Source organism: Cyprinodon tularosa, unplaced genomic scaffold, assembly GCF_016077235.1.
Source record: "Cyprinodon tularosa strain WSP-4 unplaced genomic scaffold, ASM1607723v1 ctg77, whole genome shotgun sequence".
Lineage (NCBI taxonomy): Eukaryota > Metazoa > Chordata > Actinopteri > Cyprinodontiformes > Cyprinodontidae > Cyprinodon > Cyprinodon tularosa.
In genome coordinates, this window is record NW_024039529.1 from 743,478 (window position 1) to 763,528 (window position 20,051).

The 20,051-nt window shown below is 37.5% G+C and overlaps 1 protein-coding gene across 2 annotated transcripts in view; it reads right to left on the reverse strand.

The window, feature by feature from the left end:
- luzp2 (leucine zipper protein 2) overlaps positions 1-20,051 on the reverse strand; it is a 216,775-nt gene that overhangs the window by 39,622 nt on the left and 157,102 nt on the right. For both annotated transcript variants that reach the window (XM_038270645.1, XM_038270644.1), the window contains exon 6: positions 15,173-15,235. In XM_038270645.1, the coding sequence (XP_038126573.1) occupies positions 15,173-15,235 (63 nt within the window). The remainder of the gene's footprint in view (positions 1-15,172; positions 15,236-20,051) is intronic.

Sequence of the window (20,051 nt, forward strand, 5' to 3'; positions counted from 1 at the left end):
CAGTGCTGTAATGAATGTAGAAAGCCGAACAACAGTGGTGACATCCCTGGGTCCTCCAGATCATCTGGAGACACTCCTAGTTTCTGGAGTCCAGGAGCTACAGTTGGATCACTGTCGCTTTCTTTGGCACTTGTGTCTGTCCGGAATTTATGACTGTTGTTCCACTTTGGGGAAAGATAACCTGGACGTCAAGGGTTAGGCAAAGTGGCACTCTGGAGCTCAGACATAGAAGTGAAGAGAAAGAGGTGGGGCAGTGAGTACCAGAGGGCAGAGGCAGCAGGTGGTGACCAGCTCTAGAGCGACAAGAATGATGATTGATTTAATAGTCCTTCTAAGGGCTAAAAACGTTTTTTAAAAGCCCTACAAACTTCTAAACAGTATTGCTTACTTAAAAGGTATAGTGGAGGATTTTCGTGAATTTTTGAAAAAACCCGCCCTCTCCACTTAAAAAAAAAATACATGCACAACCCTGTACCCGCTCCCGAGAAGGAACGCCTGTTAAACATGTGCAAGAGCAAGCAAAAGCCCATTTCTCCTCGTGCACGCTCTGTTATAAAGCTGCGTTTACATTGGTCATACAAGGTTACTTTCCAAAAGAAGATTTGCAATTTGTCCACTAAGTCAGAATCACCACTGTTAAGTGAAAATGGGGACAAGCCAAAGAACAGCCTGACTTAAACATATTACCAGAATGATTGATAATTAGTAGGACCTCTTATTTGGATGATCCACCCGGAAAGAGAACATCCTCCACAACACCTTTAACCTTATATCAACATAACATTTTTCTATACTTAATTTTTACAAAAAAAGGTTGGTCTCCACTTCTCTCCTTCACTCTAACTCACAACCATTTCAGCCATATTTAATCTACCATTGGGATCACTAATGTTTGTTTAAATTTAATTCAGCATTGAATAATTGTTAAAAAAAACATTTTGTCTTTCTTGTTTATTCATTCTTTAAATATAAGTTTGTTTTACCTTAAACTTTACAAGTGAAGGGATAAGAGGAGTGGTCCCCATAATAATAAAGCATATACAAGGACAACAGGACACATATTCAGAGAGGTGCACAAATGCGCACTTTCCCAAACCTTATGCTGAATGTTTAAATGTTGCAGGGTTTAGTAGCTTCACAGACCTGCTGTACGTCTGTTGCAGTTAAAACAGATCGGTCTATTTGTGAAGTGTGTCTGATTGTGCAAAACAAGCTTGCTGAGGCAAAACAGAGACTAGCTGGAAGCTAAAAGCTTACAGGCTGTGCTACTCTTCTTCAATAATTTCTATCCGAGTAATTACATTTATTCAGTATAAACCACCACAGCAGCACATTTATGTTACTTGAGAATGCGCTTTTGTAAGCTTCCCAAGTAGAGATTAATTGTGTCATACAACTGTGAACACCCAACATCTCCCCAACAACCTGCTACCATAGCTACCATACATCAAACAAACAACGTCAAGATTGTGCTTTGATTTTTTTTTTATTCCATAAAAGAAGCCTGGAGCAGTCTAATGTTACATCGCATTTAAGACTTTTGATATTATCATGTCCATGCCTCTTGGTAGGCTTAATAAATCTGCAATTGGGTTAATACTTGAAAGTGTGGATACACACAAACACACATGCACGCACAAACTGCCTCTAAGATAAATGGGGTAGTGTGGTTGACACGATGCTTATCTGAGTTATGAAAAAAATAGCAGCACCATCAACTTTTCTTTGTTTGTCTGCAAATTTCAATACTTTCAGCTATTTGTTGTTCAAAATCAAATACATCCTAGTTTACCAGAAAGAAACCGTCCATCTTCTGCTGTCAGGTCTCTGGACAGGTCACCATCGCAGGGCAACACAGAGGCATGCAACCACAGGTATAAGGTTTAATATCTAAGGGTAAGTTATAGTGACCACTAAACCTAACAGTCAGGTTTTTTTTGACTGTGGGAGGACCCATTCATGCACAGCGAGAAAATGCAAACCCATAAAGAAAGACCTTATAGCCAGGGTTTGAACCCAGGACCTTTTTGCTGATAGGTATCATTGTTAACTTTTACCTAGCAGCAGCCATCCAGTCCATGAAAAAAAAACATAAAAAACATTGGTAAATGGGTAAATTTCATTAGACATTGTATATTAACCTGAATTTTTTTTTTACGTTATGGAAGTTATGTATATTATTTATCCCTAAATCTCCATATTGCCAAACATTAGGCTAATTTAATAATGGAATGAAAGGTTTAAAACTCATATGCCATAAATCATTTAGGCCTACGCAGAGATACATACATACTGTGTTTCCTCTTTTTTCAATTGATTATTTCAGCCTAAAGTCACAGCATATAAACACAAACATGGTATAGTAGCCTATACAATGAAGAAAAAAAGGGCTGATTTTAAGTGTTACCAGTAGATTGGGGATGACACCCTCCACATGGCTGCTTATAGAGTTCTAGGAAAATAAAAAAGGCAGTTCTACCTTCAGTTTGTGCTTAAAAAAAATCCAAAACAGATCTATGAAATATAGCTGTCCTCTTCATTTTGTTAATCAACTCCTTAACCAGAAAAGCATCTGGGCAGATCAGAAATAAAACTGAACTGCTGCTCAGTGGTCCAAAAGCATTTTTTTTTTTTTAGATGAAAGTAAAGAGGAAATGAGGACATCATTCTGCATTTCAACTTGAAATTCATTATCTGAGAGCCTAGTGGAGGAATGAAAGGCAGAAACTCGAAGTTGCTGGAGGTCCAACGTTAATTTAAATACTAAATTAGTTTTTTTTACTAAATTGATTCACAAAAATCAATTAATTGTTTAAAGATATGACATTTTATTGAGATGTGACTGTTTTATGTATGAATTAGCAAATTAGAAAAGCATTTTTTGCTTGCAGACCAATGCCAACAAACAAAGCAGGTTTTGAAAGACTTTTATTTATCTGACACTTTTACCCACACTTGAATCATTTATTAAAATAAAGTTGTTGAACTGAAATGATCTTCTTCTAAGCTCATTAATTGCCCCTGATATCTAAAATCATAAAGACATGCAGCTTCCTTGAAAAAGCCCTGCAGAATTAATTACATGAAGCTATTCACCTTGAAAAGTTTCATTACAGGAAATCCACCTGAATCTGCTGTGTTATATATTATCCCTCTATGTAATTTATCGAAATAAGTGGTATTAGATGGACGGATGGACAGATGGACGGAGAGACGGATAGCGTAGATGTTTCAATTAAATCCTGATGCATGAATGAAAAGTAATTTCATAGATAACAGCTCTTACACTGAAGTGTGAAAACACCATTCTTCAACATCATGACTCTGCAGCAACACCATAAATTTGACAGAGGGGAGAAACGGGTGATAAATTCATGCAGATGCAAAACAGATTAAAGGGCATCTTAAATGCCATTTATCTCCCTCTTTTAGCAAATGGTCCTAACTTTGACACTAAATCAAGGTTCTGAGCAATCAGATGTTTCCCTTGAGCACATCACTGCCACTTTGATATTTTCTGTGACATTTACATAATGAACTGATAAAACATGAAATAGCCTGAAATGTATCAGAAGCTGAGGTGACTTTTCCTTGCAAGTTTTCTTTACAGTCGGAATTAGGATCAGATTTTATAGAGTTTATATGATTGCTGAGTTTAACAAATTGATTTGACTGAGAGGCTCTCTTCGTTGTTTCTGTTGCAAATATAACTGCAGTTCTTTCTGATTATAATTCAAGTGATTATGTTTAAAAACTAGGAATTCCTCTATTGTGATTTAAAACCACATAGGAGTTTATCAGATATGTATTATTACATTAAGTGCAAACATTTATTCACAAATGGTTTTTCCTTTCTCAGCTAAATTAAATGAAGTCGAGGCAGTTCAAATGGCAAAAATGCATAATTTACCCAATTCAAAGCAAGCCAATGAACATTGGACTGCACCTTCTAGAAGCCAAATCAGCATTCAGAGTTTGGCCTTAAAAAGCTTTCAAATCTATGACTCAGCCTCCTGTCCAACCAGGCATCAGCCTAGTTGGTTCGCACCATGTCTGACTTTGATTCAGATAACCCTGGTTAGACTCCCCTCCACCCCCTTCTCCACCATTGTTGCCAAGCTCCTCCTGGCCCTTCTCCATGCTGCTTCTGCAACCTTTTCCCTATTGGAGGTGTAATTATTCTCTACTAGTACTGCATTCCCTGAGACATCCTCAGTCCGTCTGGCAGAAGACTGCCATGTTGAGCCTGGTTCTGCCAGAGGTTTCTCTCTTCATGCTTGCTCATAGTGGAAGATTCATACAAACCTGCATTTATCTAAGCTTGCAATCCATCTTTCCAGACTCAAACTCTCTGGTGAGCTTCAGGTGTCAGCTAACTCAATCTACAGGGTCTCATCACTGAAACTTGAGCAGACAGACTTGTCTAGCTGCAATCCATAGACAGAACCATTCTTAATTTGATCTTCATTCCATCACCAGTTTCAGGCCTGGGCCAATATATCCCTGTTCTCATTCATCTGCTTATGTATATCAACAAAGTCAATTTCAGTGCTAATGGTTCCTGTCGAGGTTGTAGATTTAAAAAGATCAATAAAACTCTTCAAACTGTACTTTTTTCTGTGTGAGTTTTTCAAATTGAAATGACAATGGCAATATTCTGTTTTAGGTTTTGTTTATGCTAGAATTAAGAAATTAAGTTATAAATTAGCTTGGCATTCAATATTCAAAATAAAAATGTTTTTAAAGTTGCAATGTATTTTCCACTTACCTAAGCTGCTGTTAACAGAATTGCGCTGCTGTCAAAATATGTAATTTGCTTTCAGAGGTGGGAGATGTTTTTTGTACTCACAATATAACTTAACTAATTTATTAGTTTGCTTTTGGCAAGTTATTCATAAGCATGGCTATGGATGCTAATGTTGTGTGTTGCACCAAAAAAATAACAAAAAAAGGGAAATATAAAGGCCCTTGGTGTTCATGGCTTATTAACAGTAGATAATTATATTTATTTTGGGCTTTTAAGAAATGGGCTTGACTTGCTTTGACATCTATATCTACTACCCATCAAATATAACAGTCTTTAGAAATAAATTCAGAAATATTTTTTCATTAGTATAGGGTTAGTAAAGTTTACAAAAGTCCTAACTTCAATTTCTCTACATTTATTAAATAGGAAAATCCAAAGCACACAGTTGGAACACTACTATCTACTTGGACACTGTTTTATTTGTTTTAACTTCCAAAGTAAACTTCATGGTAGATTAAGGTATTTTTTTGTGCTACAACCATTCTCATTCCTATTTCAAAAACTCTAAAAAAACAATGTTTTACAGGGCCTTATAAAATCTGACGCCCTCTCTCGGTTATTTAAAATCTGCTTTTTCAGTGGTTCTCAAAATAGGATGATAGTCTATTTAAAAAAAAAATACAAAATCAATCTTCAGACCTGTTACCTGCTTGTGGGATGAGTTGAAGAGGGATGAGGAGATTATCCAAAAAACTCTAAAATATATTTAATTAAACTAAACGGGGAATCTACTCTCATACATATGTGCTGCATTACAGTGAGGTTTTCATCTCAGGGCTTATATATATATAATTTTTTTTTACTCAGTTCTTATCATTTTCTTCATTATCTATTTTATTTTAATTATTTTCCTCTACTTTTTAATGCCCTGAGACTCCACTATTCACAATGAATTCAATTGATTTAAAATATTAAAAAGCCAGCCCTAGACAGAAATCTGAACAATGGATAGGATGAATAACATTTAGAAGTCACACTATGACCATATATTAATAAAAAAAGACATAGGTTTCAAGAGATGCCACTTTCTTTTTACAGTGCTCAAAATATTGCTAAAAATTACCTTTAGGAACTGTTTTTCAAGCTCTGAGACCATCTCTTTCTGTCACTCTGTGGTAATTACAGTGTGATTACAGGTTAAGTCTGTAACCCTTTCCCTTTCAACATAAATTACTTCCTAGGGTTAAAGACGAAGCATGGAACAATTTCCTCTTGCTGATTTACTTCAAAAGCCAAGTCTGGTTAGGAACTGAAGACAGAGACCTTCATCTACCTGTTTTCAGGACAAGTCTGCAAACTATTTTCTGCCTTAAAGATCTCAGTGGCTTGAGTTTTTTGATTGGACAGAAAAAAAAGAGTAGTTTGGTCTTAATAGGTTTTGTTGATGAGACATTACAGCTTGTTGATCACCTGGAAAAAGTCAACACTCCACAATGTATCCAGTTTTGAACCATTTGCCAAAAAAAGCCGGCTCAGTAAATAAGACCGAGGGTTTCATTTAGAACCTTTTCACTCTTTCCAACACTTGATGCTGGCTGCATTTCAAATTGTACCATTGAATATGTGATGATAGCTTAGATAAGCTATGGCTGGCAACATGTCAGTGAGTTCAGCTTGAAGATTTTAAAAGGGAACGGGCCAGAATTTTTTACTCCAATTTTCTGTGTCTCAGTGGGATTGTGTGAGAAACCTCAGCGATGGAATTGACTTCAGAGCTGATGAAAAGCTCCTCAGCATCAAAAGCTCCCAAATCCAGTGTTCTCTTTGAAGCTTTTTGAGATGTAACTTCACGTAGTGTTGACTACACAGATTCGTTCATTATTGTTGACACAGTTCAAGCCAAAGGGGGATTTCTAGTCATACAATTCTAAAGTTAATAAGGATGCATGACCCATATTAATTATCCCATCAAATTACTTAATGCAACAACATGTGACTGTGGCAATAAGGAATTGTAAATAATTATTTTTCAACAGCTACTAAAATATTTTGAGCCTCCTGAGGAGCAATGTATAAAACCTCTACTAATAAAATTATAATCACCATGTAAATAACCTGGGCTGCACAATGGTGCACTGGGTTGCCTTGCACCAAGAAGGTTTTGAGTTCGATTCCTGTCTTTCAGGTCTTTCAACATGGAGTTTGCATGCTCTCCCCCAGCATGCAAGGGTTTTCTCCAGGTACTCCGGCTTCCTCCCACAGTCAAAAAACATGAGTGTTAGGTTAATTGGCTTCTCTTAATTATCCTTAGGCGTGAGTGTCTGTGCATGGTTGTATGTATATGTGTGTCTCTCGGTTCCCCTGCGATAAACTGGCGACCTGTCCAGGGGGTACCCCACCTCTCGCCCATAAACTGCCTAGACACAGGCCCCACCACGATCCTGACAGGGATTAAGTGGGATGAAAAGGAAGGATGGATGGGTGGATTGAAGCAAACTGAATTCCACAAACATTAATGTTTTTTTTTTTCTTAATTCTATATGGATTAGACTTTATTATTATCTACAATCTATTTATTGAAAATTATTTTGTTAGTATGATGTACTACTAACATTTCCTTATGTACAAAAAGATGGGGCTCCATGGGGTAACAACAGAACCCCATCAACACAACACACTGCATGAAAAGTGAGATTTTCGTCCCCGTAAACTCCCGCAGATCTGCCTGATTTTCGTCAGTTTCCGACAATTTGCAACCCGTGCTTGTCCGCGTTTGTCGTGCCACAAATTGTCGGAAACGGACTCTGACATATGTGGAGAGCGATCAGCTGTATTAATGGCCCTAATTAGCATATGAATGGAGCAAACCCGCGGGGCTGGCCAGGTCTGGCTTGAATAACCTACTCAGTATTGGCTGAAACCACTATTCTCAAACAAGTGAAATCGCTCGTGATTGGCAGCAAAACCAAACGTGGCCACGCCAGGCTTTAATTTTCCTACTGAGTATTGGACGGAACCACTTCTTTTTAAACAAGTAAAGTCGCTCGTGATTGGTTGGCATATATATATATATTTACATATAAATTTACATATATATATATATTTATGAATATGTATTTATTCATTCATATATTTATTCATTCATATATTTATTCATTCATATGCTGTGTCTTTATGTTATCCTACACTACTACACAATTATTAGGCTACCATCAAGGACATGAATGAATTTATACAGGAAATGAACATTTGCCAGGAAGCTGTTTATGCAAAGAAAGAGCTTTATTAAAACACACACAACTATATACAACGCGTATCCAAACACATGGGTATCTAAAAATTACAAGTCAGTGAACGGTCCGTTTGCTTCCTCGGGGTTGGAGGTAACTGGCAGCATTCCCTCCGAGGCAGGTCCGATGTGCAGACGCCTACTGTGCGTGGCTCTGTACTTCGGCATCGCTTCTAACCGGGACTGCAGCTTAACACAGAGTTCAGTGAGATCCGGCCTACGAAATGGCTGCGACCGTACAATCCATCCAGAGACACCGCCAACGACGCCATCTTCTTCATCGGACATGAGGCCGAAGGTGGCGGACTTCCAGAGTTCCACTTCCTCATCTGCTAGCACACTCTGCCTCGCTTTCAGCAGCTGAAAAAAAAACCAATGAATCAGCGCACTGCGTATGGACACAACACATCTATTAATGCACCTGAAAAATAGTTACCAAATAAAGTCTTACCCTCTTTCTTCTGGCCCGACTCCGAGCAGATAGCCTCCGCACGCAACGTGTTGGCTGGCAGCGTATATCTGGAGCTCCTGCGTACCGTCTGAAAATACGTCTTACAGGCAGCTGGAAAACAATTAAATGAGAGTGGTATAAATAAAAAATCAAACGCAAGTCACAGTAACAAGGAAGGAGAAAACATTAAAACAAGTCACTTACACACAATGTCATCTTTATCAACATCGTGCAAATCTGGACTTGCTGATATGGCTCCGAGCAAATAGGAGGTCTGTGAAAACAAAATGTACAGCTTTGATCGGTATCCATCCGTATCCATTGCCTTTTACCGCAGAATAATAATAATAATAATAATAATAAATCCAATTTGTACCGCACTTTTCATTAGCAAAAATCTCAAAGTGCTACACAGTGCCAGTAAAATCAAAGATAAAAATCAACATCATAAAAATCATGTGGTCATTAATAAAAATCTCAAAGTGCTACACAGTGCAAATAAAATCAAAGATAAAAATCAACATCATAAAAATCATGTGGAGGCAGAATAGGCTTGCTTAAATAAAAAAGTCTTCAAGCCTCTTTTCAAATCATTCAGTGGTTGTGGAGCTCTCAGATGATCTGGGAGAGAGTTCCAGAGACGGGGGGCAGCGACAGCGAAGGCCCGATCTCCCATGGACCTTAATCTGGAGCGAGGAAGGTGAAGGAAGTTGCAGTCTTGTGATCGAAGAGATCTGCTGGATGAATGTGGAGTGAGAAGGTCCTTCAGATAATCCGGTGAGGATCCGTTTAAACACTGATGGCTGATGAGCGCGATTTTGTATTGAATTCTGCAGGTGATGGGAAGCCAGTGAAGGTCATGCAGAATAGGTGTAATATGGGCAGATTTGCGGGCCCTCAAGAGAATCCTGGCTGCACTGTTTTGAATGTATTGGAGCTTCTGAAGATGTTTTTTATGGATTCCAACAAACAGAGAGTTGCAGTAGTCTAACCTGGAGGAGACAAATGCATGAACGAGAGTCTCAGCATCAGAAAAAGAAAGAAACGGACGAATTTTGGAGATATTACGAAGATGAAGGAAACAGATTTTAGACAGATGCTTAATGTGATTTTCAAAAGTAAGTTGAGAATCCATTCTAACTCCAAGATTTGTAACTATGGTGGAAAAGGGGATGTCTTGTCCAGAAAAGAAAACAGTCGTCATAGTTGAAGATTGAACCTGGTGAGGTGTTCCGATCAGCATGGCCTCAGTTTTGGAGCAGTTTAACTGAAGGAAATTCTGAGTCATCCACTTCCTTATCTCCTCCAGGCAGGTAGTGAAAGCATTAAGTTAAGATGGTGATGATGCTCCAGTTCTATTATAAAGTTGTATATCGTCGGCGTAGCAGTGAAAGGAGATGTTATATCGATTTATGATTTGACCCAAAGGCAGCATGTAAAGGGAAAACAGCAGGGGCCCTAATACTGACCCCTGTGGGACACCACAGGAGACAGAGACAGCCTGGGACTTGGCCTTGCCGAGGCTAACACATTCCAGCCGATTGGAGAGAAAAGATTTAAACCAGTCCAGAACGGTGTCACAGAGACCGACCTCCACATGAAGACGGTGTAGTAGGATGTTATGGTCCACAGTGTCAAAGGCTGCAGTTAGATCAAGGAGAACAAGGAGAGATGTAGACCCAGCATCAGCTGCCATGTAGATGTCATTAGTAACTCTCAGCAAAGCGGTCTCAGTGCTGTGAGCAGAACGAAACCCAGACTGAAATTTCTCGTACAGGGAGTTTTGTTCTAGATGAAGCTGCAGCTGAGCAGCAACAGCTTTTTCCAGCACTTTTGACAGAAAAGGAAGATGTGAAATTGGGCGGTAATTGGAAAGAATATCTGGATCCAGGGTAGATTTCTTTAGAAGAGGTTTAATGATGGCTGTTTTAAGAGGCAATGGAACATGACCAGATTTCAGTGATTTGTTTATTATTTGTGTAATTAACGGACTTATTGCGGCATGATTAGATTTTATGAGTGATGAGGGGCAGGGATCCAGGGCACAAGATGAAGGCTTCATTTTCTTGAGGATGTTCTCCACTTCACTCTTTGCAACTTCATCAAAGCAGCTCATGGACCCATGGTGTAGAATGAAAGCATATTCTTTAAATCTTACCCTTGCTCCGGATCATAGCGCCTGCAATTAGTCTCCGAGTTGTGAAGACGGCGTACTGCTTCCTGTGAATCACAAAAAATACACTTTAATAAAGCTTGTTCTTGCAAGGCTACTATTAGCCGTAGCTTAGGCTAGGCTGCTATTAGCCGTAGCTTAGGCTAGGCTGCTTTTAGCCGTAGCTTAGGCTAGGCTGCTTTTAGCCTAGCAGGCAGTAATCGAACATATATTTACCGCTAGCATCTCTTCTTTGAGTTCGTCTTGTTCGATGCAGAGTCGCCATCGCGTCCAAGAGGAGTTTTACCCCGAAATCCCCCATACTCCGCTCCAGACCGCCTGCACAAAGCAAAGCATACATCCTCCACTATGGCTGCAGACCCCTCCGCTCTGAGTTTCTTGGAGATCGTAAAGAGCATGCGCGAGATGAACCAGGGTTTCCGTGGATCAATAAAAATAATTAAAAAATCATTCATTTTTTTTAAATCAAGGCCTTAATTGGCACTAAAATTATTTAAATATGTTTATCGAAGTATTTATAATTCTTTAATAAAAAATGCTTATAAAAACAATTTCGTCAGATATATTATATCGCTCCAGGCGGAGAAAAAGCTAGAGGATATATATATACGTATATATGTGTGTGTGTGTGTGTTTACATACATACAGGAGTCATGGAACTCTGCTTACAGCTCCTTCATATTTCATGTACACTAATAACTTGTGTACATGGTTCTTGTTGATGGCATTAAAATCATTTCAAATAGCATTAAAATAGCATTAAATTAGAGTCACTCATTCCTGTATGAACCCTGTGAGCGCTTAATTTAATATGACATATTAAAAAAATCCCACCATCATCCAGCATATGTTCAGTTTCTGCCCAAATATATATATATATTTTTGTAGATTTTTGTAACGGGGATAAGGATAATTCAAAACTGCTTTTTTTATGAACTTGTTCACTGCTCCCAAACTCAGCATCTCAGCATCTCCTGTAATAAGAAGTTTCTTTTGAATGGATTTGATTAAAGTTTAAGTCCCTCTGTATAAAATAAATATTTTGATGGAGATGAGAAATCTGCTTCCTCGTTGGTGACTAACCAATAGTTCGGATCCAATCATTTAAATAAAGTTAGTTTTAGTTTTTAGTTGTTAGTTTTTTTTTTTTTATATATAAGAATTGTGCTATAATTTCTAGTCACCGATCTGTTGCTGCTATATTTTAATTTGACGAACCGGAATTTGTCGATGTTCTTTTTCCTGTTTGGTGCGATTGCAATTGCGGATCTTGACCTGGCCGGACCTTATGACCACAGTGTACCAATCTTCTGATGGCTACTTCCAACAGGATAATGCGCCATGTTATAAAGTGAATCATCTCAGACTCATTTCTTGAAACTTTTCCACCTAAGTAATTGTGAATTGAGCATATTGACAGACAACATTTAATTTTTTTATCTTAAATGCAATTTTTTTTTTTTTATAATTACTGCTCTAAATGTATTGCTCTGTCAGCTAAAGATCTGTTTTGGCCTCTATACTTTAATTAAATAAATCAATTCAAGCTAAAATGTAAGAGGCTATACTGAGCCTGATCTCTTTGTATCAGAGATTTTCTTACCTTTTAGAAAAATGTCACTTGGAGTAAAACCCCCCCTGCAACCCTGATTTGCATTTGTATAGCTCACAGCATGTTCATTTACATGTTAAAGCCTCCCCTAGAATTCCATGGGGGGGAAGCATGGGGGGAACACTGCCTAAGAAAGTCCACGTCAATTTCTGACAATTTACGGGAGTTTTCGGCAAAGCCTGCAAATTGTCGTAAACTGCCACTAACCTGAAGTTCCACGACAATCTACAGTGCCGCATATTGACGAAAATCCCACTTTTCATGCAGTGACAGACATGAAAATGTAAATTCGAGAAATTTTAAGGTAAACCATAGGTGATTTGTGTGTCATAAAATTAAACAGTAAATAGAAAGCTGTAAGGTGTACAATTAAACTGTAAAAAAAAAAAAAAAAAAAAGAAGAAACTTTGCAAATGAAATGTTGATATTTTACAGAAGAATGTTTTGTTTTTGTCTAATACAGGGAGAAAAATGTAAATGTGCAGCAAATTAATGAATAAAGAGACACAGCACCTTTTAAGTCATAAAGGCCAGTACACACCAAATCGGATATTGTGTCCGATCTGACAAAAAATCGTGTCGGACGAGATTGTGTCGTTAAGTGCTCATTGAAAGTCAATGGGGATGTCAAATGCGACAGGGTTTTCTGAAATGGGGCTTGTGTAGGTCTGACTGAGATAGACCCCAGGTATGTTTTATTCAGACTTTGCACCAATTAAGCTGCAATTTGGTGCCTCTGGCAGGAAGAGAGACGCGATTAAAAAGAAAAAAAAAACTTTAAGATTCTCCAGTGTTTTTTTTTTTTTTTATATAACATAAAGTTTGGCAGATCAACACAAAAACTGCTTTAAATGTTTTCTTTTTTTCAAAATGTTTTTTTTTTAAATGTTTTCAAATAAAAATTTGTAAGGACTGGCAAGCACTTTCATTCAGCAGCTTCTAGTCTTTTACTTCTAATAAACAATTCAGTGCACAAATGCATTCACGTAACCTGATAAGGAAACTGAGTTTACCTGCATGTAATTTATTCTCGTCTGTGCAGGCCTCACATATTTGTGACAGAGTATTATTGGGCAAACAGCAGCATGAAGAAAAGAACATAATGGGCTGGTGTTCTGGAGCCACAGATATCCACAGCTGAGAACAGAGAATGTTTGAACAGGACAGATGCTAGTCATGCACACATAAATCTGACCCAATGAAGAGTGGCAAAGTTTTCTAATTACAAATCCACAACAATTTCTCTTTTAAATCCACAGAATCCATGCAGGAATAAGTGTTCAGGTGAAGTGAGACCCAGACTAAACATCTCTCCTACCTCTTAAAGGTTAATTGGCTTCTCTAAATTGTCCTTAGGTCGGAGATGGCGTCATCAGACATGATGGTGTTTGATTTATGATTCTTTAACATAAAAAATGGTCAGAGTGGGAAAATGGATGCCTCTAAATCAGGGGGCCTTGGGACCCCATGGTTGGAGTAATAGTGGTGAAAAGTGGTTTAACAGAGTAAGCTTTTAAAGGCCTATTTCTATTACATTCGGATAATCAGATCTAAATTTCCTTGATCTTCAGAAGGAAAATCTTGCGGCGAAAACGATTGAACTTTGAAGCTTTGTGTAAATAAAAAAAAGTTTCAAGGGGTAGTATTTTTCAAGGCAAAAGTTTAGCAGCTCTTCTAAGGATAAAAATGATTGCTGTGCTTCACTGCCACACACCTACATCGGCAAACTGGTCAGATTTGAAAACATTAATCATAGATGACTGATTAAACTGATCACCCAGAGGTCTAATCTAGAGTCTGCATGCAACTAGAGCAGATTTCTCAAGCTAACCAAATTATTGCAGTAAAAAGTTAAATAATTACATATACTCTAAACCAGACACAAGAAAATGTCAGGATTTTCATCCACATAACTTTAAAACCTATGATTACATAGAAAAATCAGCAGTGATGGGAGCATGTCATCAGGGTACCCGGTAGACCTGCCGTCTTGTACAAGACTTCACGGCTAAATTACAGCATAAGCTTCGGTCAGCAGGAAAGTAAAAGGCAGCAGTCAAAAGCTCAAGGCTTCAATGAGGATGTGAACCCCTTGGACTGTGCTGACTATGGCAACTGGCAGCAGAGTCGAAGCAAGAAGAGATGAAAAGTGACAGCAAAAATGACACAGACGAAGCTCACTCAAAGCTGCTCTCGCTGCAACTGTAACTCCTCAGATTGCGCTGCACAGCAATCAAATGGCTGACAGTTAGGTACGAGTTGCTCTGAAATTTACTAGACAGGAAAAACCAGGCAAGTTTATGTCCATGTCTGAATTCTACAAGAATATGAAAACGACAGAGAGAAAGAGCTGTGTCAAGATGGAAAACAGGTGTAGAACTTATGAAGATAGCCTGAATAAATTAGAAGTTGTAAACAAGTATGTTGAGTGACAGTAAGTCACAAACTCTTGGTAAAGTTACATTATAAATTATCTGCAAGGACCAAGGATTCATAACTAAAAAGTAAAACTCCAATTTATGTAAGACTTCCTTTTAAAAGTTTGCAATTAAAGAACATTAATGCAAAAACAGACATTTTTCTCATTACTAATTCTATCAAAATACACTGTTCACGTATTCAAGTGGAAATAAAAGAGCCTTTCACAGATTCAAAAGACCTTTAACCCTGTTCTCCAGTTTATTCAAACAATGTAATGGTCATGGTTTTGTCAAATATAAATTTCTTGTTTGTTTTAATATCTTAATCTAAATACTTTAAATGTGTTTTATTTCGTAATGTTGATTTGCTACAAGAAAATAAAACCAGAAAAATCAAAATGACTGGTTAACAACAATTGGATAGAGTTTAGAAATTACAGGATTTGTTAAAAAGAAAAAAAAAAAAAAAAAAATTCTTACCTCCTCAGCATATGCATCGCAAAGTTTGTTCCCAGACAGAAGTTTGGTTTTTAGACTCTTGTTCTGAAAACAGAAAAAAAAGAAATGGCATTTACATTGGGGCTGTATTTTTCTGTAGCTACATTTTCTTTTCTTTTTTCCCTTTTTTTTTTTTTTTTTTACAACAGCAGTTTGACCTAGTTTGATTTTGTATATCCAGCACTACATTTTGCTGAAAAAGAACTTTGGCACCATGGTTTTAATTCAAATCAGTTCAATGTATTTATATAGCACCACTTGTCATCTCAAGGCATTTTACTGAGACAATTCAATCATATAAAATAATAAGGATGGTAACATATTTTTTTTTTGTCTAAAACTTTTCTTTATTGTTATTTTCATATAAAACAAAAGATGAGTCACAACACAATAGTTTGGGAAGTTCACACATATTCACTGACTTTTAAAAGAATTGAGGTAAAGACCAAGGTTTAAACCTATTACTTCATAAATTAAAACAATATGAAAATTGTTGGAAATATATAAGGATTATGTTAAAATCAAGTCACATCACAAAACAAAACATGTAGCACAATGTATAAATATATATATATAAAAAAAAATTGTTAATATAATAAACAATATAACCGCGTTAAACGTTTGATTGTTTCCCTTCCAAATACTTGCACTAAAAGAATGTAAACCTTTTATTTTCATGTGTGTTATTTCCTCGATAGGAATCATAGTATTACACAAAAAAAATGCATGATTTGACAATAGACTAGCTTTCCAAAGAAAGGACACATTTAAAAACAGGTTTGCTGCAAGATGTCACACCGCTGAGATCAAGTTCTTTAATGGGAAATTTGCAAATAACGCAGCTGAGGGAGAGAGCATGGTGATGTAGAAGAAAATGAGGCCTGAAAATGATAAAAACCATTGAAGAGGAAAGGAATTTTCCTTTATAATTTGCAATGATCTGTTAGGAGTTTTGCTTAAGTACTGTAAGGCTTAGCCCAAAACATATAAAAATGTGTGCAAAATGACCCAATAAAAGAGCAAAATCAGCCATAACAAAAACTTTACCTTTTGCATTAAGGAAGCAGCCATCTAAAAAGTCTCAAATGTTAAATGCAAGCATTTAAAACTAAAGCAACCGTACATCAGGGCTGTTAAGAAATAATGATGTGAGGTTAGAAAAATGAATTAATAAATAAGCACATGCTGAATAAATCCTTTAATGTAACACATGAGTTTTGAAACAGTTTATCTTTTTGTAATGTATTTGAATACAACAAACAAGAAAACTCATTAGTTTAAAATAATTTCACATCTACAAGCATCTTAATGCATTTAACATTTTGTTCATTTAAATTTTATATTACTCTATTTGTCACATTTATAAAGCCCTGAAAAACATACATGGACGTCTCTATAAATAAGTTTAGTCCTTAGATTTTCACTTTCACATTTTATTTTATATAAAGGCATTCATCTTTCCAGATGACTAAGGAAGCCTACTGTAAGTCAAATTACCACTACAGAACATAAAGTCAGAATGATTGCAAAAAAGGTCAAATATGCCAAGGAGAATTGAAGCTACCTTACAACTAACAAAACAAATTTAAAATGTTTTCATATCATCAGGACTAATGTAAGTTTAGAAAAAAAAAATTGTGACTTAAAACTGCATCAAAAATTCTTATTGACTAAATCAGTGACCAGAATACTGTGCTTAAATGTAATACAAATAATAATAATACTATTAATTAAACTTTATTGATCTCACATTGGAGAAATTTACCTCTGCATTTAACCCATTCCCTTGGGGAGCAGTGGGCTGCCATTGTGCGGTACCTGGGGAGCAGTGTGAGGTAAAGGGTCTTGCTTAGAGAGCCAGAGTAGCAGTCTATGGAAGTGGGGCTCCAACCCTGAACCTCAGGATTCCAAGCTCTATGCCCTAACCACTAAGCTGCAACTCCCCCCCCCCACTTTTTAAGGTGGATTCTTCAAAGGAGGAACTGTATTAAAGGTTTGTTATAATGATTCTAATGGGAAGTAGTTGATAGCAATTGTAAGTCAGATATTAAATAGACAATGGCCCATTACCCCTGCATGTTGTTGTTGCCAGTGGTTGGAGTAAAAATCCAAACACAATAAATTCAGGAAAAAAATCTCAGTGAAAAACTTTCAAGTTCATTGTTATGGTTGTAGTTTTTCTTGAAATGTTGTTTTTTCCTCTTCTAATTTGCAGTTCCTATGGAATTTCACAATGAGGTATCTCCTGTACACTACTAACATTTTATTTATGGGTTCCTTTTTCAACTCCTGTTCCTGGACTGCTTTGTCAAATATTTCTTTTTTTTTTTTTTTTGGGCCAACCATACCCATACTGATCCATATATAATAAATCTTTTTTATCTGTTCACACTCCCAACAGTCTCTTCTTCCAGTACAGTCTCAGGTCTGCACTTGTAGCCAGGTATCCCTGTTCAAATCATTTTGTTTCAGAGTTTGGCACCTCTTTCACTCCAAACAAAAGCATGTAGCACCTGAGTCTATGAAACACTTTTTTTGTCTACTCAATTCCATTTATATTAATTTTGTTAGCTGTACTGACTAAATTCAATGCATATATTATATCAAATAAAACCACGCTAGCTAAAAGGGAGACGTCTCGGCTACTGTGAGTTATAAAATTGACCACCTTGCAAAATCGCCTCTTATTATTGCATTGGACTGATCCAAATCCCTTTGACCTGCTGTTGGATGAACGAACTGGACTTGACTAAAGACAGGGTTTGCAGAAAACCGAGCCAAGCTGAAGGCCTTCACTCCACCGAACCAAAACAGTAACAGTAAGAGTTTTAACTGTATGCTAATGCTCACTGCATAGACTGAACGAGTCACGTGTTTCTAAAGCTAACTGCTGCAGTGGACTGGTTAGTATTGCAGCTCCAGCTACTCCATGCTGAACACATTATAGAGGCTACATTGTGAGCTAACCCTTTCTGTTTTTCAGTTGGACCCCTGCAGACCAGAACCCCTGGGACCAGCTAAGCTACCCCCTTTCCATTTCAGCTTAATCGTAGTTAAATGTATTTCTGAGTCAATACCCATACTTTGCCATAAGCTGAATGAAACTTCACTATTTGACTGCAGTTAACATCTCTGCATCAGGGTTTATTCACATTTATCTGCTGCTATTTTTAAAGGATTTTCAAATGCATTAAACCTTAAACATTCCTCAGAGTTTGAACAGACTTTTAAACCCCTCTTCCCCTTTTATGTCTTTATTTTTGCTTGTTTTCATTACTGTTTAGTGTTTGAGTAGTTATTAGACATAATACTGTGTGATGGTAGCTAATAAGGGAACCATTGTATTTTAAGCCATGGTCTATGTGTTTTTTTTTAACCAGTGAAAGATTTATCACTCAGGCTGGATTCACTCATCTTTTAGTAGCATCCAAATGAACAGAGACATATTTATTTGGTTGGTGATTAATAATGCTGCTCATAGTCATAGTCTAAATTACTAAATTGGTAAAAAAAACAACTGAATTTTTAACAGCCGGATTCAGGAGTCAAACTCTTTAGGTAAAGGACTAAAAACCCTCGTCAGTAAGTAAATTACAGTTATAATCATTCAACTGTATAATAATAATAATATAACTTCCAGTTCTTACTATTCCATATATTCATAATCTTCTGGTAAACACTCACAACACTATATTGAAATATTTAGTCAATTAATACCGGTCGTACAGATTTGGAGTCAATTACACATATTAAGATTCCTCAGTAAAAAAACACTGCAGATAGGCTTTAATGACTTTGCAACAATCCCTCTACCTGAATGAACATGTAGCCACAGTCATTATCTTTGTCCATTCCATCCATACATTTTATTCCGCTTTATGCGTGGCGGGGTCATGGAGGTAGCAGTCTAAACAGAGATCGCCAGACTTCCCAATCCACACATATAGTAGTAACATTCAAGATTTCCCCACTTTCCTTGATGGACCCTTGGCTAGTCCCCATCAATTCCTTTTTAAACAACTAAAATATTCTTTCTGTTATATTTTGTGGATTTTAAGATCTAAAGAGAAGTGTTATCTCCTGGTCAGACCCTGTAATTCAGTGAAAGGCTGGAGTTAGAGTAAAAAAATATGCATGCGCATGAGAAGGCCAGTGGCTGGAAGTTGGAGGGGATTTTGCTGCAATTTAGCTTCCATTTAGCTGGCTTTTGACTGGGAAGGGCCATTTTGAATGACTGTTACTTTACCACCTCCTGCTGCTCTGGGGGATCCCTAGTGGACACCAGGCGGCTAAGAGACATAGTCCCTCCAGCATGTCCTAGGCCTTTCACGAGGCCTCCTCCCAATAGGCCACACCTGGAACACCTCCTGAGGGAGGCGACCAGGAGGCATCTGGAACAGATGCCCTAGTCATCTCAGCTGGCTCCTTTCGACGTGGAGGAGCAATGACTCTACTCCAAGCTCCTCCCAGGTAACTGAGCTCCTAACCCTATCTTGAAGGGTGCAACCAGCCATCCTGCAAAAGAAATTCATTTCGACCGCTTTTATTCTTCATCTTGTCCTTTCGGTCATAACCCAGATCTCATGACCATAGGTGAGGGTGGGAACTCAGATCGGTCGGTAAATCGAGAGCGTTGCCCCCTGACTCAGCTCCCTCTTCACCACGACAGTCTGATACAGCAACCGCATCACTGCCTGTGCCGCAACGATCCATTTATCGATGTCACGCTCCATCTGTCCCTTATTCGTGAGCAAGACCCCGATATAATTGAAATCCTCCACTTGGGCCAAGGACTCTCCATCGACCTGAAAAGGCGAGTCCACCTTTCTCATGTGAAGAACCATGGAGCACACTCAACCAT